At 33.1% G+C, this 27,657-nt stretch overlaps 1 protein-coding gene across 2 annotated transcripts in view; it reads left to right on the plus strand.

Annotated features, from left to right (window-relative positions):
- LRRTM4 (leucine rich repeat transmembrane neuronal 4) overlaps positions 1-27,657 on the plus strand; it is a 428,974-nt gene that overhangs the window by 207,671 nt on the left and 193,646 nt on the right. The window contains exon 3 of one of the 2 annotated variants that reach the window (XM_082356991.1): positions 5,929-20,289. The exons of the other annotated variant lie outside the window; for it this stretch is intronic. Within the exon in view, the coding sequence (XP_082213117.1) occupies positions 5,929-5,931 (3 nt within the window). The 3' untranslated portion in view covers positions 5,932-20,289. Of the gene's footprint in view, positions 1-5,928; positions 20,290-27,657 lie in introns of those variants that run through there. 2 annotated transcript variants of the gene reach the window in all.

Genomic DNA, 27,657 nt, shown 5'->3' on the forward strand with positions numbered 1-27,657 from the left:
GTTACTGACTAGTATATTGGACAATGCAGCTACAAAATTTCACTGTCAACAAATGGAAGCTGTTCCTATGAGGTAATCTATCCTTGTTTAATGAATGTGTAAGTGAACGTCTTCCCTAGACAGAGAACAGTTACTGGTCATCTCTTATTACTCAATCCTGCAGCTCTTTTTATACTTTCTGTAATTTCCCCTATTCTTTAGGTACTTGGAAACAGAAGTATCCGGGGAGAGGTGTGTTACAATTGTTTAGTAAGAGTAGAGTTAGCTTCAGCCTGCTGTGGGGGTCACTGAGTTTCTAAAGATGAGGAATCGCCAGAAATTGGAAGGGGGTAGCAAAAATGGAAGAAGAGAGCAGAGGTATTAATAGTCTTTGCCTACTCCACAATTTCACATAAGATATGCTCTGTTCAAAAGTCCTTTAAACAAGTTATTCAATCCTAAACAAGTTACTATCTCAAGTAGAGAATGAGATATGTGCTCACAATTAATCATTGTCTCATGTACACATTTTCATGGCAGTAGCTGGAGTTGCAATCAAAAACAATATAGACAGGCTCCTGCTTTTGTGTAGCTTATTATCTAGTAAGTGACACTAAAAAATGAAAGAATGACACCAAGTGCAAGTGCCATGGAATCCTATGTGGGAGTGTGGAGGGGCATTGACCTAGGTTGGGAGGAAAGGAAGGCTTCTCTGTGGAAGTACCCCTTTAAATGAGAGCTGCAAAAGGATTTTGTCTTCATATAAGAGCAGTTGGAATTTATTAATAATGAGGAGGAGGAAGAGGGAGAGATAGTGATGTGACTAGACTTGTAACTTTTTAAATGTTGCTTTGGTTTTAGATTGGAAAGACAGACGGGAGAGGGAGAAGTTAAGTGGATAATGCAGTGTCTGGGGCAGAGATGATAATAACTTGACCAAGGATGTTGTTCAAGATAGACATAAAAATGATAATAGTAAGTACAGTTCTTGAGACTGAAGAGGGTATTGGATAGTGTATATGAGTATGAAATAAACAACACTGATGACTCTGTGTTTCACTTATACTGCTGCATGGATGGTGGTACTTTTCATTGAGATAAGAGACTGGAAGTTGGAAGCATTTGAGAGGGGTAAGAGGAATTATAGATTAATTTTTTTATGATATTGGCCTTTGAGATACCCAATGGAGATGTCAGATTAAAAGTTAATAAATTGCTTGGAGCTTTCAGGAGTGGTCAGGGCTAGAGACATAAATTTGGCTTGGGGTGGAAATGAGACAATTTGGGTGAGAATATAAAGTAAGAGAAGGAAGCCATCTAGGAATAAGCCTAGAAGATTTTGAATAGTTAAAGACTAGGTGGAAAGTAATGAAGCTTAAAATGTGGAGAAGAAGTAACTAGACAAATAGGCAAGGGTATGTCTTGGAAGCCAAGGAAAAGCATGTTTCAAGGGAAAGAGAATAGTCAACTGAAGTGAATAAACTAGGAAATTAGGTTGAGTGTCATTGAGTAAATGACCATTAGATCTGGAGACCTTGGTGAAAGATGCTGTGGAGGAGGGCAGTGTAAGAAGCCAGATTGGACTGAATGTGCGAGAAGGAGGTAAAACAATGGATGTAGAAATAATGAACAATGCTTTTAACAAAGTTGTCTGTGAAGAGAAGGTTCATTATATTTATTTTTGACTTAACTTTCAAAGTGGTACATCAACCAATCTGGCACATTTCATTTCATATATATATATATACATATATATATACACACACATATGTGTGTGTGTGTGTGTGTGAATGTGTGGGTGTATAATCAAACTGTTCCATCAACAAGAAGGGATTTATTGCTTAGATTTTTAAAAAATTATTACATAGAGAAAATAAAGATGCAAATAAAAACATCCACAATCCCAACACTCTTACATGGTTTATTTGCATATATTAATAGGTAATATTTATATTAATAAGTATTAATAAAGTCACTCAAGCAAATTAATAAGTAACAAACAAATATTATTATTTACCTTCCCTTTGTTTAGGAAGAGGTCTTACAGTTTATTTTAGAGATATGCCAAATCTAAACTTATTAACCTCTATGAAAAAAAAACTGTGTCAAGAGAAAAATCATGAGAACTTTTCTGGTTGCTTGATCACTGAATGACTGCTTAGTTTATTCATAATTTTTTCACGTAATTAAAAAAAAAGCTGAGTGTTTTCACAGAGCTGGAACACAGGCTGATAGGATTTAATTAAGTATTATGTTCTGGGGACTGACCTGAACTTTGTGGTATTTGGCAATTAACTAGATGATAACAAGACTTTTATTATTGACTCTGTAGTATTTCTTGAGAAAATCAACATTCAGTAAACATGTTCTTGGTAAATTTTATTCTACTTAAGGCTATATTTTATGTGTAAGAGTCAAAATGTAGACCTAGACTCTACCTCTTTCTACTCTTTTTTTTTTTTTTTTCTTTCTTTTAAAGATGATTAGTTCTTACATCTCATTAGTGTTCAACTTCTACCCTGAAAATAGAGGTAGAGGTTTGGGCCCTGAAAGACTTGATAGAATCCATAAAAGTGAAATCCTTCTCACTGGAAGGATCAATGTTGGTTTAAAAGTTTGATTTAAATAAATGTTGTTTGTTTATCTGCTAAGAGGTAGGATTATGTGATTATTGGGGATTTGTTCTACTCTGGTGAATCTAAAAGCAGTGATTTTCCCACACAGAAATTACTACAACAATGAAAATAGCAAAAATAATACAGGTGATTCTGGTTATTATGAATCAGAAGATCTCTATTATGATGAATCTAAGATCTCTAGGCTCATTTTACATGACTGCCTTACTGTTAAGACAGCTAGTTATTGGAGTGGATTTAGTTAGACTGCTGTCTTCTTCCTTCGGGGGTAGAGGCTGCATTAAAGGCTGTTGACTCACTGAGGGTGAGGCAAACTTCCAGGAGATGGAGGATGTAGCAAAAGGAGGGAGTGAAAGGACATTATGGGAATTGCAGAGGGCACAATAGGAATTAAGATGGCTCTATAAATTCAAAGAGCAGTGTCTCCAATTTTCATTATGGCTGCTAGACTCTTAGGGCTGTCCCTTTAAAATATATCCTGGTAGAGGTTTTGTCTGTAAGTTAACATTTGGCCCTCTCCTGGTTAACTCCTTCTTTATTGTTAGGAGTTGAATCCACAATTTCCTTTAATTCTCTAAGTCCTTTAAAATAGAATCAATTTTGTAGCTTTCTCCAAATGCATCCCTTATAATAGCAGTTAGTTTGAAGATTCAATTTTTAGTGGAATTTTAAACAAACGTGTGCTGAGGAGCAGAAGGTAAACATTCTTGTGCTCGGAAACCACTCATCCTGCTACACTGTGGCAGGTATGCTGATACTGAATGCAAATAAAAGTTCGTGCACACAGAGGGAAGTAAACAAGAGTTTTTTGTTTTTTTTTTTTTGCTTGTTGTCCATGGCATTCTCTGCTTCTAAATGCATGATTTATGAGAAAGACTTTACCAACTAAATTTGCCTTTTGAGATTCAAATTGAGGTATGTTTAGAGGGAATACATGTAGCCCATTATCTTTAGTAATTTTGTAACTGTGGTAAATGTGTCAATCATATGTGGAATTATATATCACTTGTAATTGAAACTTTCCATTATACTAAGAAGTACTCGAGTTCAACTATTTTAAATGGTTTCTTTTCATTTGAGAATTCAAAGAGTTATATAATAGGTTTAGTTAAAATTGCAAAGCATTCCTCTTAATGCCTTATTGCAAAAGAGGAGATAAATCTTATATATATACTCTGTGTTCAGTTAGAGCTGTAGTCTATGTATAGAGAATGCAATTATTTGTGGTAAATTCTCCCCCTTTTATTGAGGACCTAATGTTAATGAGACAGAATTTTGAAGAGCACTTTTATTAGTCATTTACTATTTATGTCACAATTCTGAGTCAGAATGGAATTTTGGGTTGGACGCAAAGCTCAGTAAACCATTTCAGGATGACAGGACACAGAATTCATGAAATGGTGCATGGCCCTGATTCCTTAAAGGACATAAGGGAAATTACCACCACTACTTCTATTCAGTGAGATGACTGGTAATAATACCTGGCTTTGTTATTTTCCATCTCACTACTGTCATTAGGGACAAGGCTGGAGTCCGTGTCAGTTCAGGACTATATGCTATATTCTTAGGAGCACATTTTTCTTTTTCTTCTGATGTCCTACACTTTTCAGTTTCATTATTTTTCTTCTTTGCCTTCTACTTTTTTTCTTTTCAATATTCAGTGCCAAGTACTAAAGATATGTGGATAGCCCATGAGAACTACATAACATGAAATTTGAAGGCATAGCATAATGTTTTTATTATCAACCCTGATAATGTTTATTGTGGATTTTAATTATGGATATAGTATAAATTATAAAGGGACAGAATAGCATTGCTGTTAAGAAGACAGATTTGGGGGACATATTGCCTAGTTTCAAGTGTCCTCTTCACACTTATTGATCTTGGGCAAGTTACTTAACCTCTTGTTGCCTCAGTCTTCCCATCTGTTGGCAGTAATAGTACCCATATGGATTCTTATGAAGATCCTTTGTTAAACACATAATATTGTACATTAAAATTAAATTAAGTTAAATTTTCTTGCTTTATAAATTAAGAAATGTGCTAATGTTGGACCAGCTTTTGTTTACAGACTGACTATCCTAGTTTTCCTACTGACTTGTTTAGTCTCAAGAAATTTATAAATTAGGCACTTAAAAGTAGGAATCATTTATATGGTTGTTATGGAGAAAATTTTTTTTTAAAAAAATGGAAGGAATAGTTATGATATCTTCTATCTTATGGCCCTGATGCCAAGGCAGAATCAGTCAGAATTTCATCATCTCATCACAGGTCAGATTTTATTCAATACTTACCATAAAATGGGCTACTCTAGAATGATAGCTAAATTAGGCCAGTCCCCATGTTACCTCTCATGGGGTCAGTTTTAGGGTAGCATCTGTCCCTGTTTCTCATCTTTCAAACAACCTAGTTTCTCCCCCAAAGTTGTTCTACATTAGAAGTGTTGGTTTGATCTCTGATTGCTTTAGGTTTTCCCAGAGTGGTGTGAATTGAAGTTCTGTTTATGCTTACCTTACTTAGGGAGACCAGTCTTATATACTAGAATCTTCTTCTGACCAGGAAATGCTGATCATAGGTATGAGACAGATATGTTTGATGGTTAAGAGTATGAACTCTGAAGACAGACTGCCTGGAATGAAATCTAGGAATATGCCACTTTCAGCAATTTAACTAAACTTTCTGGGCCTCAGTTTTCTTAATCATGAAATATCAATGGCTATAGTGATAGAAATGGAGAAAGAGGGATGGGTTTAAGAAATACAAGAAGTAAAATATTTGATGTTGATGTGGAATGATCCTAAGATGACACCAGATTTCAACTTATGTCACCGATCTTAAGTTTACAAAATTTTTGCCAGTTTTGTTTGTTTGTGTTTGTCTTTTATAGTTTGTTTAATGGACTGTTTAAAGGTATATCAGGCATGATTAGTTCACTGAAAAGATAAATGGTATGTCTTCTAGACTATATTTTCAAGCAGTTTAGCTCTGAAGAGAATATATAGAACCATAGTTAGCAGAAGATGTGGATTTCAGGGAACATTTTCTTTTAAGATGAGATAAAATTGAGCATTATAATTTAGCTAAGGTAATAGTCAAAAAATGTAAAAGAGTGAGGATGGAGAGAATGAAGGTGTTTGAAATAACACGATATCTCAAAATGTCAGAGAAAAAGGCTTAAATTTTCATTTAGAGAAGAAACCTCCTCAACTAAAATGGGACGAATGGATGGAAGAATGCAGAGTTTGATTCATCTGCGAGTGGTAAAAGGAGGAAGTTTAGACAGTTCTTGCCTGATTGCCTTTTTTTTTTTCAGTGAAGGAGGAAGGATCATTTGCTGAGAGGAGGAAGGAGGTGAGGCATATGGGATTACAGGAAATAAATCAATATGTAGAAGAATTCCTGAAGGAGTTACACTTAATAGGAACATATTGAGGAGGACCTGTCAGAGTTTAGAATCTGAATGTTTTATGAAGCTGTAACAAGATTGTGAGATTTTCTTATGCATTCAGTCAGCTGTCCAAGACCAGAAACAGAAAGCTAAATTGTTGGATTCATCACAGCCTGGGACAAAATGTGGGTAACTAACTAAGAAAGTTAAGTCCAATGGTAAGATACCGATAGAAATGGTGGCAGATGTGACAGACTCTGAGTGAACTACTGAGGGAAAATAATTAATGAACTTGGGAGAAGATTAATGTAGGAAGCTGCAATATACCTTTAAAAAATTCATAATGAAATAAGAGTATCCTGGAGGGATCAATGGCTACTAACTAATAAAAGTTAACATTCTTAATATATTTGTTGAATTTCAGTTAAGTCTATTCAGTTATATCACAGTACTTTGGACTATTCGAAAGATTCTAGAACCCCAAATCCCAGTTCTGCTCTGTTCTTCTCTAGCAAGGGGTCATTAGAGAAGTCACTTAAATCCACTGGGCTAATTTATTTATCTACAAATTATAGCACTATGTATTTTTGGTAAACATTTGATTCATATCAGGTGAATAAATTAGTAAATAGAATAGTTGGGATTTAAAGATAAAGTTTATGTAAGTTATTATAACATGTTTATACAACACTACATTTCCATTTCTCAGATATGTAAACATATATCCTATTTTTTTTAAAGACTATAGAGCAGGAAAATTCAGGTTCTATTTTAGTGACTAAGTCAGAGCTTATTAAAAAGTCCCTATCTGTAATGTCTCCTTTAACTAACTTAAATTGGCCATAATGTATTTCAAGTTAATTTACCCTGTTGAGTAGAAGTGTAGGGGAAGGTACAAAGCAAATATTATGTACCAGATAACTTTCATATCTCATTTCTCTCAACTTGCACAACCATCATTTGAGGGAAGTATCACTGCTCACATTTTATACTTGAAAATAATTAGGCTTAATGGAATCATATATAGTGGCAGATTCAGGATTCAAACCTAGGTCTATGAAAGATACCTGACAAAATCTTAGCCTTCCAGGCTTTTATATTTCTCTTAGTTTACAGAGAGATTGAAAAGTCTTCCTAATGGTAATACAGTTTATAGCAATATATTTCATAAGACCTACGTATACTATGTCATAAATACCATCATATTTTCTCTAATTAGAAAAATTCTCAGAATAATAAGGCAATGAAAGAATGGAATTAGGGAAATATGAGATGGGAAACTTTTTTTAACTACAGGAGTTAACATAATTTATTATTAATGGAAAAATAGAATGGAAAACTCAAAGACACCCCAAAACTTGCAAGAATTTTATATGAGAGATGATTGATTATATCAAAAATCTCATTTAAATAATTTGATTGGATTTGGGGAAAAAAAAAATTAGAAGATCCCTGCCTAACAATAAGAAAAATCAATTTAATTTAGATTAAAAGATTAAAGTTGAAAACCAACAATACAATATAATTACAAACTAAAGTAAACAGTCATCTGATTTTAGGCTGAGAAAGGTTTATGACCAAGTCCAAATGCAAAAAAAATTAAAATTTGATACATTTATTTCATAAGATTTTTAAAATTTAGTAATCAAAAGCATTAAAAAGGTAAGAAACTAGTAAAATATTGTAATTAAATGAAAAATAAATGATAATTAATACAACTGATGAAATGCTTTCATTGATCAATAAGAAAAAGCTGAATCACCTAATGGGGAAAGGGACAAAATATCAAGAGAGGAAATTCACACACAAATAAAAGATAATTCATTAGCTAAAGTATATATTAAATATTTAATATTAAATATTTGTACCCAACCCTATTAATAATGAGCAACATTTTTAAATTAAATTAAATTGTCCATTTTTATGTTTGGAAAAATTGTAAAATTGTTAACAAATGTTCCCAAAGTTATAAGGTAGTTGGCAATCTCATTTACTGATATTGGGTATACATATTAGAAAAGTCTCTCAAGAATAAAATTTGTCAATGTACATTAAAACCTCATATTTTTTAACAGAGTAATTCAACATCTAGTAATTATCTCATTAAAAATTCCAAAATGTGGAAAAATTTATGTAAGAAAATGAATACTGTTAAAAACTGAAAATAACCACAAAATATAATTTTTTCCTGACATAAAACATTATGTTTGGGCTTCCCTGATGGCACAGTGGTTAAGGATCTACCTGCCAATGCAGAGGACATGGGTTCAATCCCTGGTCCAGGAAGATCCCACATACCATGGAGAAATTCAGCCCTTGTGCCACAACTACTGAGCCTGTCCTCTAGAGCCCACGAGGCACAACTACTGAGCCTGCATGCTTCAATTACGGAAGCCCACATGCCTAGAGCCTGTGCTCTGCAACAAGAGAAGCCACCGTAATGAGAAGCCCATGTATTGCAACAAAAGAGTAGCCCCCACTCGCTGCAGCTAGAGAAAGCTCGCACACAGCAGTGAAGACCCAATGCAGTCAAACATAAATAAATAAATAAAACAAACAAACAAAAACATTATGTTTTAGAAGAAAGGTTAAGGACATGATTTCAGCATATATTAAGTGGGAGAAAAAAACTGAATTCAAAGCAGTATATAAAGTATGACCCTAACTTTCTCTAAAATATTATCTATTTCATCATACTACTCATAAACATCAAAAAAAATATATGAAGGGAATACACTAAAATAATAACATTCCCTCTGGCTGGTGAGTTATTTTTTCTTTTCATTTTCATCCCTAACTGTGTTTTTTAAGTCCCTAAAATAAACATTTGTTTTAAAAATGTTATGTGTATGTGAACTAATCTTATACTCATTAAAACTTAGAAGTGTTTTTTAATAGATATAATGCTGTTTAATGCAATAAATTGTACATTATCTTATCTTAAATTTATGTAAATTTTAGTCGTTTCCAAATTTGCTGTGGTGACACACTCTTTTAATTGTCTTTGTCTTCTTAACACCCAAAGCATTTCCAAGAATAGAGAGAACAATCAAAGTTGGTTTAGCAAATGAATGAAGTTTGTATTTATATGCATAACTCTTTGGAAGATTTGAAGCAGACGTTTAAGCTAACTAGATATTTTCCATTTAATTAGTATTTAGGAGGATAAGGAATATTGGGGGAGAATTTTCCAAGCAATGATTAAAATACCAATGTTGAATGCAATATGTGGCCATGGTTCTTGATTTTCTATAGAATATTCCAGCTGTGCTAATTTGTAATGTGTTAGGGGAAATAGGAAAATGTCAGTATCATCTTTGCTCATTTTGCAACACTATAATAACACTTTTTTGTTATAAAATGTTCTTATTTTAGTTTTCATTTCTTTGTTTTTCTTCTTCAAAGACTTTTGAAATTAGTTTTCCCTTCCACTGTCTAAACAAATAATAAAATCAACTTAAACGTTTTGATGGTAAGAAAAAGGAATGTGAATATAATGCCACCATATAATAAAATATGTCAGGCAAAACACAATTTAACCTGATATTAGTTCATAACCATGAAACACAAGAGATTATAATGTACAGTATCCAAATAATACTTTAAGTCACTAAAAACTAAGGGTGTCACTGTAAACTTCCTCAAAATGAGAGGAAGAAGACATGGTGAATTACTAGGTATAGGTGTTTCATAATCATGATAGTCAAATGGCACATAATACTCTTCCAAAAAAATTCAGATGTTTTAAATGTGTTCCATTTCACCCTTAATAGCAATTATAATGCCTAGAATATAGCACATACCCTCATTTTACAGATAGAAAAACTGATACAACAAAAGGTGGAATGAAAATCTAAAATCCCACAATGAATAGTCCTAGTGTTAAGACTGGATTTCAAGTTTTTGGTTTTATAATTATTTTAAGTGGACATCTGCACTTAGCCTTGCCTACTAGCCCCTGTAGTCATTATACATGTTTATGTGACTATTCTGAAATGATAGCATAGTGCCAAGGCACAGAAAACAGATGTCTTGTCTTACTGATTCCTTTTAATAGGCATTTCTCAAAACAAATTGTTCCTTATTCTCATTCTAACCAACTAAGCTGAAGACACTTTTTGCTTTTGATGTGATTTCTTTTTTTGCTGCTCTATGTTACAGAAATACATTTCTTCCAGTTTCTGAGCTTCAGCACATTAGAGAGATCTTTGAAGCTCCCTCCACTTAAGTTCTTCCATCTTTGTATATTTTCTGTTATTATTTTCCTTTGAATTATCAATGTCTTTTGAAGAAATCCCACTGCCATCACACTAGTAGAGATTTTTTCAACCTCAAAACTAAAATACTTCAGGAACCTCTAAAACTGGTCTAATGTCTTTTAGAAGATTTTTCAGACCACCAGAAAAGTCAGCATCTATTAAATACTCTTAAAATGTTGCCATGGTCATGTTACATTACTCCTCTGAGGGAAATCTTTAATTTTTCAATTACTCTATGATCTGCATTAAAAAAAAAATTATCCTGGCATTCAAAGCCCACCTATAATTTAATTCCAACATAAACTTCAACAGGGGTTACACTAGTGCCATGCATTGAACCAGAAGCAGTCAAACAAATTGCCATTCCTCAGCAGGCATCATTTTATAGGCCCTTTATCTCTGCTCTTTCAGACTATCTTTCCTCTTCACAGGGGTTTGATGTATTTGTTTATGTCTTATCTTTGAGTGCTTTGATACTGAGAAAAACAAACAGAATCTGTGTTTTATTTGTCCTTTGTCTGAATATGCATGTTCTCCAATGATAACCTTATTGTTACAGCAATTTATGACCATGCAAGTGATCAGGAAAACTAATGATTAGTACAGATGCATCATTCTGGCATAGCAGGTGACTCTTTCAACATTCATACTTTACTCTGAGTGGTAAGAAATTTTTAGAGAGACCCTCCAAAGGATTTTGGAAACAGAAAGCAAGATATTCAGATTTACTCTTTGTTGTCCAGTGTAAATTACATAGGAGGGAGGGGTTGACACTATAATATCCATCCTTAATTTTAAAACCACCATCCCAATTGTTATTTTCATATGAAATGGAATTAGTTAAAATTCCCAAAGATGTTATCCAACACTTTTTACCTATAAATACTTATGGTATAATAAATGGCACTTACATTCATTAGACCATAGCATAGTAAACAGTAGAAGAAAGTCATTAGGTGTTTAAGTGTTTGTAATAAAGAATCCGTGTATTAGATGACCACATTCTTTCTCATATTCAATAATACATTTCAATAAAATAGGGCATTATACAGAGTTAGGAGAGATTATACAATTGTTTACATGGTTTCTATTCATTCCATTTTTATTGTCAAGTATATTTAAAGCCAATTGAGGAAATAGTTGGCAGCTCCTGGATAACAAGAGAGACAGAGAAGCGGGCTTTGTCTGTGACCACCCAGTGCCCTGTGGATCTGTGATTCTGTTCTGAGCACTGTCACTTTTCCTGTAGGTGAAGAGAGGTGGAAAGGCTGGGAGTATATTGAGCCCATTTCTAAGAGGTCCTTAGCCGGTGGCTGACTAGTGGAAGCATGAAAGAGCAATTCCCTTGCCTAGAGCCGAGAAGAAGCTCGGAGCTCTCTCAGAAATCACTTGTACCTTGGAGACCCCTTGTGGTATCTGGCTAAACTTTAGACTCTGCCTGAAATCACATCACTGCTGGTCTTTCTCTTCTTTCCTGTCCTGTTTCCCTCATTCTCTTTCCAGTGTCTCTTGGAAGAACTTCCTTTAATAAAATACTTGCCCAAGATTCCTGGTTTCAAATTTGTTTCTGGGAAACTCACTGAGTTATATGGTTGATTAGTGAAAACAAAGTACGGAACATGCTACCCAAAGTGTAGTCCTCAAACCAACAACAGTAGCAGCATCCGGGAAGTAATTAGAAATGCAAATTCTGTGGCCTCACCCCAGATGCAGTGAATAAAATTTCTAGGAGGTATGTCAGAGAAATTTGTGTTTTAAGAAGTTCCCCAGATGGTTTTTATGCTTGCTAAAGTTTAAGAACCACTTGTCTGGAAATGTATCTCCTAACTCATAGCCCACAGCTTTTTAACATCTTTGTTTCTCTCCTCTTACCCCTGTCTGTTCCTCTATCATTCTCCTCTCATTTTTTTTACCTATCTTTCCTTCCTTCCTCCTGTCCTCCCTCCCTTCCTTCCTTCCTTCCTTCTTTCCTTCCTTCGTTCCATCTCTCTCTGTCCCTTCCTTCCTTCCTGTTATCTATTTATCTGCCTGTTATCTATCATTTATCATCATCTTGTTAACAAGACAAATAAATAAATAAAGCTATTTTTATTTATTTGCCTTTTCCTCTACCCATATTATAGGCTTGCCAATAACCTCAAAGAATTTCCTTACCCTCCTGCAGGGAAAGAAGAATGATCAGATTTTTCACCCCTGTACTCCTAAACAAATGATGAGCAGTTTAAATCATAAGTAACTGTTGCGTACTAGTTATTTGACTTCTGTTGTTTTTTTTTTTTCCTTTAAGAATAAAAAACAATTCAAATTAGATATAGTAAGAAATGTAATCTTCTTCTAAATTTATTTTGATATAACAATTTTTGTGAAAAATATTATTTCACCAAGTGTTGAATGATTTAGCTGACTGCTAATTGGTATTAGATTGTTCATATTTACTTATTTGGCATACATTTTTGATAAATGTAATATCTGGAGAACTTGCTTTGTGCTAGGTACTGTTTTATATCACACAAATTATCTCAATTAATCCTTGCAGCAACCTTATGCATATGCATTATTATCATACTCATTTACAAAAGAGGATACTCAAGTTGAGAGGGATTAAGAAAGTTTCTCAGATTGTTTACTTTTATGCAAATTTCTTCTGGCCTGCAGACTCTAAGAAGATTTCAGACATGGCCAACTTGTGTATTCTTTAAAAATTTGTTTATAAGTTTAAAGAACTTACAATTAAAACTCCAAAGAGATTTTAAAAACTGGGAAAAGTGAGTTTAAATAACAGTTGGCAGGATAAATAGGCAAGAATATCATAGATTTTTTAAACAATAAATATGAGGAGTGACTTGCTCTGTCAGATACCTGATATATTCTAAGTCTGTAATAAGTTTAAAAATCAAAATGGAACCAGAATACAACAGTGGGTGAATTGGTCAATGGCATGTATATCCACATACGTGTGCATATATCTATGCATATACACACAATACACATTTACATATACGTGTTACAAATATACATGCACCAATATAGATACAAAAGTATACACACAGAAAGGTATGCAATACTTTTTTACATTGAAGTATCGTTGCTTACAATATTATATTAGTTTCAAGTATACAACATAGTGATTCAATACTTTTATAGATTATACTACATACAAAGTTATTCTGCTATTATTGACTATATGACATGTGCGGTACATTATGTCCCTGTGACTTATTTATTTTATAACTGGGAGTTTGTACCTCTTAATCACTTTCATCTGTTTCATCTATTTTGCCCTTCCTCCCACCTCCCTCCATTTGGCAACCACTAGTTTATTCTTTGTTTCTGTTTTGTTATATACATTTGTTTGTTTTGTTTCTTATATTCCACATATAATTGAAACCATTCGATATTTATCTTTCTCTGTCTGACTTATTTCACTTTGCATAATACTGTCCAGGTCCATACATGTTGTCGCAAATGGCAAGATTTCAGTCTTTTTTATGGCTGAGTAATATTTCAGTATATATATATATCTTCTTTATCCATTCATCTGTTGATGAACATCATCTAAATTGCTTCTCTATCTTGGCTAGTGTAAATAATTCCACCACTCAGGAGTAGAATTCCTGGATTATATGGTACTTATATTTTTAGTTTTTTGAAGAACCTCCATAATGTGTTCCATAGTGACTGCACCAATTTACATTCCCATGAATAGTGCACAAGGATTCCCTTTTCTGCACATCTTCACCAACACTTGTTATGTCTTGTCTTTTTGATGATAACCATTCTGACAGGTGTGAGGTAATACCTCACTGTAGTTTTGATTTGCATTTCCCAGATGATTAGTGATGTTGACCATCTTTTCATGTGTATTTTTTCTGTGGGAAAAAGGTTACTCAGGTCCTCTGCCCAATTCTTAAATCAAAGTTTGTTTTATTGATATTGAGTTGGATGAGTTCTTTATATATTTTAGATACTCTTTATCAAACAATCATTTGCAAACATCTTCTCCCATTCAACATTGACTTTTCCTTTTGTTGACAGTTTCTTTTGCTGTGCAAAATCTTTTTAGTTTAATGTGGTCCCATTTGCTGAGTTTTGCTTTTGGTGCCCTAGCCAAAAAATCTAAAAAATGTTGCTAAGATCTGCTTCAAAGAGCATACTGCCTATGTTTTCTTCTAAGAGTTTTATGGTTTCAGGTCTTACATTTAAGGCTTTAATCTATTTTGAGGTTTCTTTGTGTTTTTTTAATATATTGTGTAAGAAAGCAGTCCAGTTACTTTTGCTTGCGGCTGTGCAATTTTTTAACACTATTTATTGAAGAGACTATTCTTTCTCCATTCTATGGCTTTGCTCCTTTGTCATAAATTAATTGTACATATATGTGTGGTTTTTCTCTGGGCCCTCTATTCACTTCCACTGACATATGTGTCTGTTTTTTCTGTGCCAGGACTGTACAGTTTTTATTACCAGAGCTTTGTAGTATAGTTTGAAATCAGGGAGCATGATAACTCCATCTTTGTTCTTTTAAGGCTTTTTTTTTTAAATTTATGGCTGTGTTGGGTCTTCGTTTCTGTGCGAGGGCTTTCTCTAGCTGCGGCAAGCGGGGGCCACTCTTCATCGCGGTGCGCGGGCCTCTCATTATCACGGCCTTTCTTGTTGCAGAGCACAGGCTCCAGACGTGCAGGCTCAGTAATTGTGTCTCACGGGCCCAGTTGCTCCATGGCATGTGGGATCTTCCCAGACCAGGGCTCGAACCCGTGTCCCCTGCATTGACAGGCAGATTCTCAACCACTGCACTACCAGGGAAGGCCCCATCTTTGTTCTTTTGTCTCTAGATTACTTTGGCTATTTGGTATCATTTGTGGGTCCACACAAATTCTGGAATTTATTTTTTGTTCTGTTCTGTAAAAATGCAATTGGTATTTTAATAGAGATTGCATTGAATCTGTGGATTGCTGTGGGGAGTATGGACAATTCAACAATATTAATTCTTCCAATCCATTAAATTTCTTTCTTTAATGTTTTACAGTTTTTGCAGGACAGGTCTTTCAACTCTTTGGTTAAATTTATTCCTGGAATTTTACTCTTTTTAATGCAATTGTAAATGTGATTATTTTCTTAATTTCTCTTCTTGATAATTTGTTATTAGTGTATAAAAATGCAACAGGCCTTCTGTATATTAATTGTATATCCTACAACTTTGCTGAATTCATTTGTTAGTTCTACTGGTTTTTGGTGGAGTCTTTAGGTCTTTCTATATATAGTATCATATCATGTGAACATTGACGGTTTTACATATTCTGTTCCAATGTGGATGCCTTTTACTTTTTTTTTTTTTTTTTTTGGTCTGATTACTGTGGATAGGACTTCTAATACTATGTTAAGTAAAAGTGGCAATAGTGGGCATCTTGGTCTTGTTCCTGATTTTAGAGGAAAGGCTTTCAGTTTTCACCTTTGAGTATGATGTTACCTGTGGGTTTGTCATAAGTGACCTTTATTTTGTGCTGTTTATATGAATTTTGCTGAGGGTTTATGTGAATGGATGTTGAATTTTGTTAAATGGTTTTTCTACATTTATTGAAGTCATAATGTGACTTTTATCCTTCATATTGTTAATGTGGTGTAACATGTTGGTTGATTTGTGGGTATTGAACCATTCTTGCATCCTTGAAATAAACCTCACTTGATCATAATGTATGATCCTTGTAATGTACTGTTGAATTCCGTTTGCTAATATTTTGTAGAGAATTTTTGCATCTAAGGTAAAATTTTAACAATTTATCAATTTTGTTTATCTGCTTTTGGTCTTTATTTTTTTTAGCTCTGATATGTGTTATTTCCTTTCTTCTACTAACTTGGGTTTTGTTTATTCTTTTTTTCTAGTTCCTTTATGTGTAAAGTTAGATGTTTTCTTGTCCCTTAAGGTAGGCCTGTATTGCTATAAACTCTCTTAGAACTGCTTTTGCTGCATCCCATAGATGTGGAAAGTGAGTTTCCATTTTCATTCATCTCAAGCTATTTTTTTATTTTCTCTTTGGTTTCTTCATTGACCCATTTTTTTTTTTATGAGTATCTTGTTTAGTCCACTTATTTGTGGGTTTTTTTTCCATTTTATTTGTTTAATTAATTTATAGCTTCATATCCTTGTGATCACAAAAAAATGCTTGATATGATTACAATTTTCTTAAATTCATTGAGACTTGTTTTATGCCTTAGTATATGATCTATCCTGAAGAAAGTTCCATGTGCACTTGAAAACAATGTGTATTCTGCTACTTTGGGATGGAATGTTCTGTGGATATCTTTTTAAGTGGTTGATCCACTGCCTTCACTATATATTTGCTTTTACCAGTGAGATCGTTTCCCTCATTTATCTTTTAAATTTCTTATTATGGATTTTTTTTTCTTTTTGCTTAAAAAAGACCCTTTAAAATGTCTTGTAAGGCTGGTTAATTGGTGATGAACTCTTTTAGTTTTTGCTTATCTAAGAACCTCTATCACTCCTTCAATTCTGAATGATACTTGCTGGAATAGATATCCTTGGTTGTTTTCTCCTTTCAGAACTTTAAATATATCATACCAATCCCTTCTGGCTTGCAAAGTTGCTGCTGAAAAATCAGTTGATAGTCTTATGGGTATTTCCTTGTAAGGGACTCTTTGTTTTTCACTTACTACCTTTAAAATTATCTTATTATCCTTAAATTTTGCTATTTTATTATTATATGTCCTGGCCTGGATCTCTCTGAGTTCATCTTGTTTGGGATTCTCTGTGATTCCCTGACCTGAATATTTGTTACCTTCCCCAGGTTGGGGAAGTTTTAAGCCATTATTTCATCAAATACATTTCTACCACTTTTTATCTCTCTTCTTATTTTGGGACCCTTCAAATATAAACGTTAGTATGCCTGATGTTATTCCAGAGGTACCTTAAACTATCCTGATTTGTTTTTTTTTTTTTTTTTTTTTTCTATTCTTTTTCCTTTTTCTGTGCTGTTTGGGTGATTTCCACTATTTTGTCTTCCAGGTAACTCATGTGTCCTTTGGTTTCACCTAATCTACTATTAATTCCCTGTTATGAATTTTTTTTTAATTTATTGTATTCTTCAGCTCTTTTTTTCAGTTCTTTTTTATATTTCCTAATTCTTTGTTGAAGTTCTCACTGTGTTCCTCTAGTCTTCTCTTGAGTTTGGTGAGCATTTTATGGCTGTTGCTTTAAACTCTTAATCAGTTAAATTACTTATCTCCATTTCATTAGGATTTTTTCCTGGGGTTTTATCATGTTCTTTCATTTAGAACATATTCCCGTCTTCTCATTTTTTTTGATTTTCTGTGTTTGGCTCTATGAATTAGGCAAAACAGTTACATTTCCCAGGCTTGAAGATGCATCCTTGTATAGGGCATCCCTAAGCAGACTGCAGGTACCCAATGGCTTTGACAGGAGGTCTAGGGTTAAAGAGAGCACAAGCCAATACTTTTTTGCTGGCATGCTGGGGTCACCACCTTGGCAGGGGCATCTAGAGTCGAAGGGACTAGAGCACAGGCTATGGCTTCTACAAGGATGCACTTGGGGTTGTGGCCTTGGCATGGGGGTTTGGAGCTGAATCATGTACATGCTTGAGTGCATACTGAGACTACCTTTGCAGGCTGGCTAAAGCACCATGTGCTTTTCAATCTGCTGTCTCTGTGCTGGGACTTGGAGCGAGTGAGTTTGTGCATGCACCCTTTAAATGTGTAATCTTGGGTTCCTACAGCCCTCCAACTCTCCTGCTTGTAAACCCCACTGGTTTCCAAAACCATTTAAGGGGTTTGTCTTCTTGTTCCCAGTCCCCAAAACTGGTGTACCCAATGTGGGGCTTGAACCCCTTACTCCTCAGGGAGAACCTCTGAGTTCGTTATATCCCCTTCCTCTTTTGGGTCACTCACTGGGTTGTGGTCTTGACTAGATAGCCTCTCTTCCTCTCCTACTCCTCTCAGTGTGGTTTTGTTCTTTATATCCTTGGCTGTGGAAGAGCCTTTCTGCTAGCCTTCAGGATATTTTCAGAGAGTGGTTTTATATGTGATTGTAGTTTTGGTGTGTCTGTCAGAGGAGATGAGCTCAGGGTTTTCCTATTCCACTATCTCAATCTTGCCTCTGAAGGATACTTAATATTAGTGTATGAGAATTGTTCAATAAGTAATATCAGTATATTTAAAAATCAATTTGGTTTAAAAATTGATACATTTTTATACCAAAATAAACTTCAAAAGGTAAAAATAATTAATAGAATTATAGAATAATTAGATGAAAATATAAATATTTTTATTACTTCAACATGGTGTCATTATCTCTACATACACAATTCAGAAAAGATACATGTATATTGTTGTTTATTACAGTTTATATGAAGGAAAAAGTTGAAACAACCTGAATATTTTAAAAACAGGAAATACACTTTATATATTATGATTTAGCCATACAGAAGAAAACTACTTAGTCTTCAAACATAGCACTCTAAAAATTATAAACATTAAAAAATGTTTAAAAAATACAGTGAGCAACAAAGTATATATGCATTTTTATTTTTCAGAGAAAAAAGAAAATAAATCCTTGAAAATATACATTAAAAGTTAATATCTATTAACTGAAGATGATAAAATTATAGTGATTCTTACTTGCATCTTTAAGTCCTTTAATTTTAATTTTTGCATTTTCTAATGTTGCTACATCTAACATATATATTGTAATATAAATAAAAGCATTTTTAAAGAAAATATTTTAATTCCTTTTTTAACATGTGTAAAACCAGTACTTAAAAATTTTAAAGCGTTTTATACTGCTTACCTTAAATGTTGCAGAATTCAAATTCACAGAATAAAATTAGTCATAAAGTTTAATTACTTAAACTTATTAATAAGAATATAAAAATTAGTTATAGCTACTTGTTTTGATGTGTTTAATATTACCAATTAGGCTCTTTGCTAAAAATTGTGCAATTGACTTCCTACTCTGTATGTTCTTGTTTCTCCATCAGTCAACTTACACTGAAAAGGCACTTGTAATAGCTTGCACCAAGGAACAAAACAACAACAACAACAACAAACTGTTTTCTTGTTTGTTTGTTTTTTTTCTCCTTAACTCCTCTAAGTTTCCATGCCAGGTTGCAATAAAATCTTAGCCTGGTTTGGAAGATGGAATTGTTGCAAGGCTTAAGGGATCTCTGTACTGTCACATTTAGATCAATAACTCATGTTAAATATAGCTCTATTAAGCAGGGACAAATCTGGTCTCTCCTCAAATGTAAAACACCTAGAACAATGAGAACTTTTGATTACATCTAGTTTGAAGCAATTTAAATAAGATGGGTCATGCATAACATTAATTGTAATTCCTGGAGTTTCCATAAAGATCCAAGGGTGCTGCAGATCACTTAATAATTGCCAGAGTAATCTGTCTTCACTGTTAGGTCACTGAGGGAGAGGTTGAATTTACTCTTCATTGCAGTCAAATGTAGGAAACTAACACATTTTCTGTTGGCCATCTGGTGAATTGTACATCAAATCAGTAATATGACTTCACTCCTAAAATCTAATTATTATTCAAACATTGGTAAAGAGAACTAAACAAAAAGCTTTAAACTTCTATTCCATAAAGGAAGGTCAGGCTCAGCATCAAGAGGAGAGTGAATTGCTTCTCATTAATGCTAAGCAGAGGAAAAGAAAAGTTGTCCTGAACCTTCCCTCATTCCCAATTGATTGACTAGGAATTATGTGATTGACTAGGAATTATGACATGAAACTTGATCTTTCATTTCCCATTTTAATTTACACTGTCACATATTTCAAACATGTAATAAAGGTGACTTTGTTAATAAAATTATACAAAAGAAACAAAGAGGATACTCAGAGGAATGTAGACAAGAAATAGCAGCTGTTCCTAAATGTATTTTATAGTAATCCTTATTTTGTTTTAAAATTGTTTTTACAAACACAAAGTACAGACACACATCCACACACACACACACTCATGAAGGAATTCTATTGTCTTATATGTTCTTTTTTTTTTTTTTTTATAAATTTATTTATTTATGTTTGGCTGTGTTGGGTCTTCGTTTCTGTGCGAGGGCTTTCTCCAGTTGCGGCGAGCGGGGGCCACTCTTCATCGCGGTGCGCAGGCCTCTCACTGTCGCGGCCTCTCCCGTTGCGTAGCACAGGCTCCAGACGCAGAGCACAGGCTCCAGACGCGCAGGCTCAGTAGTTGTGGCTCACGGGCCTAGTTGCTCCGTGGCATGTGGGATCCTCCCGGACCGGGGCACGAACCCGTGTCCTCTGCATTGGCAGGCGTATTCTCAACCACTGCGCCACCAGGGAAGCCCTCTTTTTTTCACATTTTTTCTTCTTGTTGCTATTTTGTGGTAGTATGATCCTCTTTTTGTTCCTAATTTGTTTGGTTTCTGCCTCTTCATTGCACACGTTAAACATCAAGTAGTCTGAGTTAATGACTCAATATGAATCCTTCCATATTTTTCTCTATATTCATGTGTGTGTGTATGTGTGTGTGTGTGTGCAAACTTATAACATAAATTCACATATATAAGGGTTTGCCATTCATTCATGAAAGTATATTATATTTTGCATCTTGCTTTTATCATTCAAATATGTTGCATAGAAATGTTTACAAATCATTTGGCTTAGTTCTGCTTATCCTTTAATATTCCATGGTACAGAAGTACCTCAAGATCATTAGCCATCCAACTACTGATGAGAATTCAATTTGTTTCAAGTCTTTTACAATTATACGGTAATAAATACTTCAATAAACATCATTCCACTTGCATCATTCAATATAATTGTTATTTACAAGAAAAATAATACTTGAATTGGGGACATCTTGTCAAAGAAAATATGCATTTCAGTACTTTATAGATTTTGACCACTTGATATCAAAATGCACTGTAACAATTTATATTTTCACCAGTAAAGGTTTTGTTTGGTTGTTAAGCTTTACATTTTTTTAGCAGTAAGCTCAAAATGAAATTTTACTAAATGAAATAATTTTATACACTGCGTATTCTTGAGTACTGATGAGTCTGAACAGCTTCATATATGTTTTTGGATTATCTTGTAGTTATTAATATTCTGCTTGCTGGTGGAAATAAGTCTTTGCAACTCTATTGTATGTACCTTTAATTTGTCTATGGTATTTCTACAAACTATTTTAAATTATTATTATAATTAAATATATCTCCATTTGTTTCATAGTTTTAGGTTTCAAGTCTTGGTTATACTTTAATATGCATTATGCCTATAAGTTCAGAGAAATCTTAAAGAATTTTTTAACACTTAAATATTTATTTACTCCAAATTATTATATTTTCTCAAATTATTCTAAATTCATTCTTTGAAATCTCAGCATTATCAACTTCTCTGTGAGAAAAATTTATGAGGGGAAAAATTGAAGTTTCTGAAGTTAAGGTTCCCGTTCTTGAAGAGTCTGAACCTAGTTCTAGGGGAATAATTGGGAATTTATTTTGTATGTGGTGTAAAACAGGAGAATAATTTTATATTCTTCTAGTTAGCCATGTAGCATTCCTGATGACAATAATTTATAGTCCGTTTTTACCTACTGCATTGGAATAACGCAACTTTCTTAACTTACGTTATCATAAACATTGGAACTTTATTTTTATGAATTTCCTATTTTGCTCCATGGATTTTTTTTTTCACAGTTTCCATATAAGTTTTATTGCATAAATTTATAGATTTTCTAATATCTGGCAAAGCATGTCCCTTTTTTCCATTGTTCTTTTGCAAAAAATATCTTTGGTTTTTATTCATTTATTCTTTCTTATAATCTTTAAGGTCAGCTTATCTCCACCCCACCTTCCACCCCAACAACAACAAAAAACACATCAACAACAAAAATATCACAAGTCATCTGCTTTCATAATTATTTTAAATGTACAGTAAATTTTGAGAAAATAAGCCTCTGGTTAAGAGCATAGTATCACTTTCCATTTGTTGAAATCTTATGTCCTTCAAAAAGATTATTAGAGTTTTCTTTATCAATTCTTCTGGACCATTCTTACAAAATTCACTCATGAGCACTTTCTGGGTGATTTTGAGGTTATGAATGGAAAAAAATTTTTAAATTTCTATCAGCTTTTCCAGTAACTACTGCTGGAATAGAAAAGAGCTAGGGTTTTATTTTTTAATGTATTTACCTTGCATGCAGCCAACATATGAAAGTCGATCATTAACTTTAATGGCTTTTCACTAGTCTTTAATATTCTAAGCATAAATAGGGTATTATCTCTATTTTTCTGATGTTATTTCATTTTCTTATTGCATTCACTAGATCATCCAAAAGATTATTGATTTTAAAAATGGAGCTAGCCAGTAGCCCTGTCCATCTCCTCATATTACTGAAATGCTTTTAGTGGTTTGACATTTATAATCATGTTTGCTGTCAGTTTTAATGGTCTTCTATTTTTGTTTTCTTTGGAGTTTTTATTTTAAGCGGCTGCTGTACTTTATCAAATGCCTTTTCATTTTTTTAATTAATTTGTGGATGTGAGATTATGTTGATAGATTTTTTTTTTTTATCTAACCACCTCTGCATTCATGTACTACATTCTACTTAAACATAATCTTTTTATATTAATGTCTTCTATTTGCTATTATTTTTGTATACTTTTTGTAACTATGTTCATAAAGTTTTATCTGTATGTGTTTATCTTTTAAATTTCAAACTATGGGTTCATTGACAATATTTGAAGATTGTTTATTAGCAAAAGGATAAAATAAAATGATAATCTCAGTAACAGAAATAACAACTTTAACATAATATTTTTTATATTTTTCCAGAAAAATATTATTTAAATTTTGACATTCTGTTTTGCATACTTGTAAGTTATATTTCACTTAGCTAAATATTTCTATCTTTCCATGACATTATATATGCTTCTACAATTTTATTTTAGGGTTGGCTTTGTGTTCTATTTTGATTTTATGAAAGCATTTTAAACTCTTCCTTTTGATTGGATCTTTATTTGATTTTTCCAGTTTTTCTTGTGAATAATACTGTTAAGCTTAATTGTCAGGTCAAAAAATATGCTCATTTAAACATGTAGATAGTTTCTGCCTATCTGTACTGTATAGTATAGATACTGCCCCAAGCAGTATATGAGAGAGCCATATTCTCTGAAACTTTAGCAATAAGAGACTGTGTATATTCTGCATTTTGTTACTGATTTTTTTAATGTTCATTCATATATTTATCAAATATTTATTAAGTGTCTGATAGGTGACAAGGCACTGTTTTGGTATCATTAACTATACCTATGTATAGCTAGATAGATATAGATATAAATAGATAAAATATATGGCTATAGATACAGATAGAGATACAGGTATCTTCTTGATCATATTTTAGACCAACGCTACCAAAATTGTGGTCTGCAAACAGATGTAGGTACACAAACATAAATTAAAATATTTAGAAATGTTTATAGCAATTTAACAGAACAATTTTATGTCTCCTGAATTTAAATATAAAAGATGTGGCTTGTATATGTATTTTTAATTTAATTTTTTATAATTACCTTCATTATATTTTATAAAACTTTATATTCATGACAGATTACAAAACAAGTAATCTCTCACAATAAGTAGTTTGACAAACATTATTGTAGTAAATTACATTTTTTTCCTTTTGTAGTTACAAAAATCCACACAATACACATAACAGTAAATAACACACAAAACACATGCATAGAAGTAAATCCACATAAAAGTAATATAAATAAATAAATACTTTTCCATAGCAAGGGATAACTTCTGCTAATGTTTTAGTGAAGGTAATGTTCAGGATCCTGGCAGGAAATACCTAGTATAAAGTGAGCTGATTATTGACAGAATTTAACAAATAAACTACTTACAAAGGCTTCAGGTTAATGACAAAGGGAAGCTGAAAAACTCCAGGGTTGAGACCAGTGTGAAACCATCATATCTCCTGAGTCTGAATAGGAGGCAGTGGTTACTGGAAGTCTGTGTAAACTCTGGGTATAGGGTTTAACCACTTGACAGGAGTTATGGCCTTTGGTCAAGTCATGTAACTACTATCCAATCATAGTCTTCAAGGAGAGAGCTGAGGAATAAACACTTTCAATCTTCCCCCTCCTTTCCAATTTAGTCAGTGTCTTAGATTGGCCCAACCAGCTGGAAGCCAGGGTGTAAGGGAGCCCAGTGATGTAGTCCCACGGCAGGGAGGAGAGGGTGGAGAGTGGATCTGTAGAGAAGAGTGAAAGATATAACACCTAATGCACATAATTTGTACTATTTGGGGTAGTGTACAAATTAAGAAATATATAAATAATATTTAGAAAATATTATCAAAATGTCTTTATATTCTGTAACTAATTTTTTAAAAATCTGTTATGGTGATTATTTCCTTTTAAGTAAATATATTTCTCAACATCATTTCAATAGCTGCTTGTATTATTATTACTATTTAATCAAACCTCTATTAATGGTTATTTAAATGTTATTAAATTATTCAATATTATAAGTAACTCCACAGTTGAAAATCCCAAAGCTACATTTTTGTCTATGTTGATGATTAGACAAAATTTGATTTCCAGAAGTAGAGTTCCTTTACTTTTTTGAAAATATTTAAAGCTTATCATAAATATTCCAGGGACTATTGTACCAATTTAAAATTCCTACTGACAACATATATGTGTCTATTTTTCCACATTTCGATTGCTCACGTCCACAGATAAGTACATAGATTCCTCCACACAGAAACACGCATAAATGCACTTGTACACATCTATATCTGTCTGTCATTTTGTTAGCCATACTTCTCACACTTCTTAAATGTATGCTTATTTGATCGCAAATTAAAACATTTTTCATATCATATTAACCATTTGTATTTCTATTTCCTGTGAATGGCCTTAATATGGTTTTAACCATTTTTTAATTTGGGTGTCAATTTTTTAAAAAATGAATTGGCAAGAGCTCTTCATAACTTAGGGTTAATTAAAACTGTTATATTCACGTTCTTTGCAAAATTTCCCGTCAGGTATAACCTGCTTGCACTTTTTTGCATTTATTTATCACTAAACACTTTAATTTTCTTTCAAATCCATATTTTTCTAGCACAATTTATGCCTGTGTATAAACTTGAAAAAGTACAGCCAAACAAACTTTCTCATATTCTTCATTTTTTTTTTTTATTTTCAGTAAAACTGAATTTTTTTGTTGTTGTTTTGTTTTGTTTACCACTCTGTGAATTTTAACACATGGTTAGATCCATGTAACTACTATCATAATTGGGATATAAAACAGTTCTATCACCTTACCTAGTACTACTCCTTTGTACTCAAACTCCTCTGTGCCTAACCCCTAGCAACCACTGATCTGTTCTCTGTTCCTACAGTTTGCCATTTTCAGAATGTAATGTAAAGGAATCATATATTAAATAACCTTTTGAGAATCTCTTCTTTTACTCAGCATAATATCCTTGAGATTTGCACAGGTTGTTGTGTGTAACTATAGTTCATTCCTTTTTATTGGTGAGGAGTAGTTCATTGTACAAAAGCACCAGTTTGTTTATCCATTCATTCAGTAAAGGACATTTGGATTTTATTGTTATCAATGTAACTTCTATAAACATAATGTACAAATATTGTGTGAATGTAAGCTTTCATCTCTATGGTAAATATCTAGGAATGATATCACAAATTCTTACGGTAAATGCATATCTAACTTTAAAAGAAAATGCCAAACTGTTTTCCATGGTAACTCTATCACATGGCATTCTCACCAATAATGTTTGGCTTTCCAATTGCTGCTCATCCTCACCAGCAAATGGTATTGTCAGAGCGTTGTTGTCATTATTGTTTCATTCAAGTTGGTACTTGGTGATATCTCATGATATTTTGATATTTTAATTTGCATTACCCTGTGGATTGTCTTTTCCTACTCTTATCATTGCATTTCTCAGAGAAAAAACAATTAACTTCAATAAAGGCTAACTTATCATTTTAAAAATATATTCTCACAGTCTGTTTTTCATTTTAAATAATATGATTACACAATTTATATTTAATATGGCTATTAGAATGTTTGGATTTTACTTTTTGTTTTCTATTTTTCTCTTTATTTTACAATTGTTTTCTGGTTCTTTCTTTCTTTGAATTGCCTGCATATTTTTATTATTTCATTTAGCTTTTTATTGAGTGTTTTATTATTTGTATGATGTGTTTAGTAGTTGCTCTAAAGTGTTCTGCCTTTAGTTTTCAGCAGTTTGATTGCAATATACCCTAACACAGATTTCTTTGATTTAATACTGTTTGAGGTTCTCTGAGCTTCTTAAATTTGTGAATTCATCACTTTCACAAAGTTTGGAAGTTTTCTTCACCACACTCTTCTTTTCTTCTGGTAGTATAATAATACAAATATTAAACTTTGGTATTGCCCATAAGTCCCTAATGCTTTGTGTTCATTTTTTTCCTCAACTTTTTCCTCCCTGTTATTCAGATTGGATAATTTCTATTGCTATATCTTCAGGTTCACTCACATTTTTTGGATGTAAAAGTCCCATTCTTCTATGAAGCCTAATCCATTATTTTTCATTCTAAAACTTACCTTTACTTCTCCTATATTTCTCTGCCAGGACTTAGTGTGTCTTAATTCATTTGACATGTTCGCTCTTATTTATATATATATATTTTTTAATTATTTATTTTTATTTATTTATTTATATATGGCTGTGCTGGGTCTTCATTTCTGTGCGAGGGCTTTCTCCAGTTGTGGCAAGTGGGGGCCACTCTTCATCGCGATGCGTGGGCCTCTCACTATCGCGGCTTCTCTTGTTGCGGAGCACAGGCTCCAGATGCGCAGGCTCAGTAATTGTGGCTCACGGGCCTAGCTGCTCTGCGGCATGTGGGATCTTCCCAGACCAGGGCTCGAACCCGTGTCCCCTGCATTGGCAGGCAGATTCTCAACCACTGCGCCACCAGGGAAGCCCTATATTGGTTCTTTATAGTCTTTGTCAGATAATTTCAACATCTATGTAGCTCAGAATTAATTAGTATCTGTTAATCATCTTTTTATTATGACATGCCAATATGATATCTTATGATATATATTTAATATGATTTATTATGATATATGTCTTTTGTATGTAGAGTAATTCTGGTTTGTATTCTGAATAGTTTATTATGTTATGGAACACTAAGTCCTGCTTATGTCTTATAGAGAATGCTGATTTTTTTTTGCTTTCTCACTTGCTCGTTTGTTTGTTTTAGAAGGCTCGTGTGAATACCACTTAATGGTCAGAATGACACAAATTTTAAAATTTATTATTTATTTTGTATCCAGTTTTCCCATGCTTTTTTCTAGCCGCCCCATCCTT

Source organism: Balaenoptera borealis, assembly GCF_965194805.1.
Source record: "Balaenoptera borealis genome assembly, chromosome: 15".
Classification (NCBI taxonomy): Eukaryota; Metazoa; Chordata; class Mammalia; order Artiodactyla; family Balaenopteridae; genus Balaenoptera; species Balaenoptera borealis.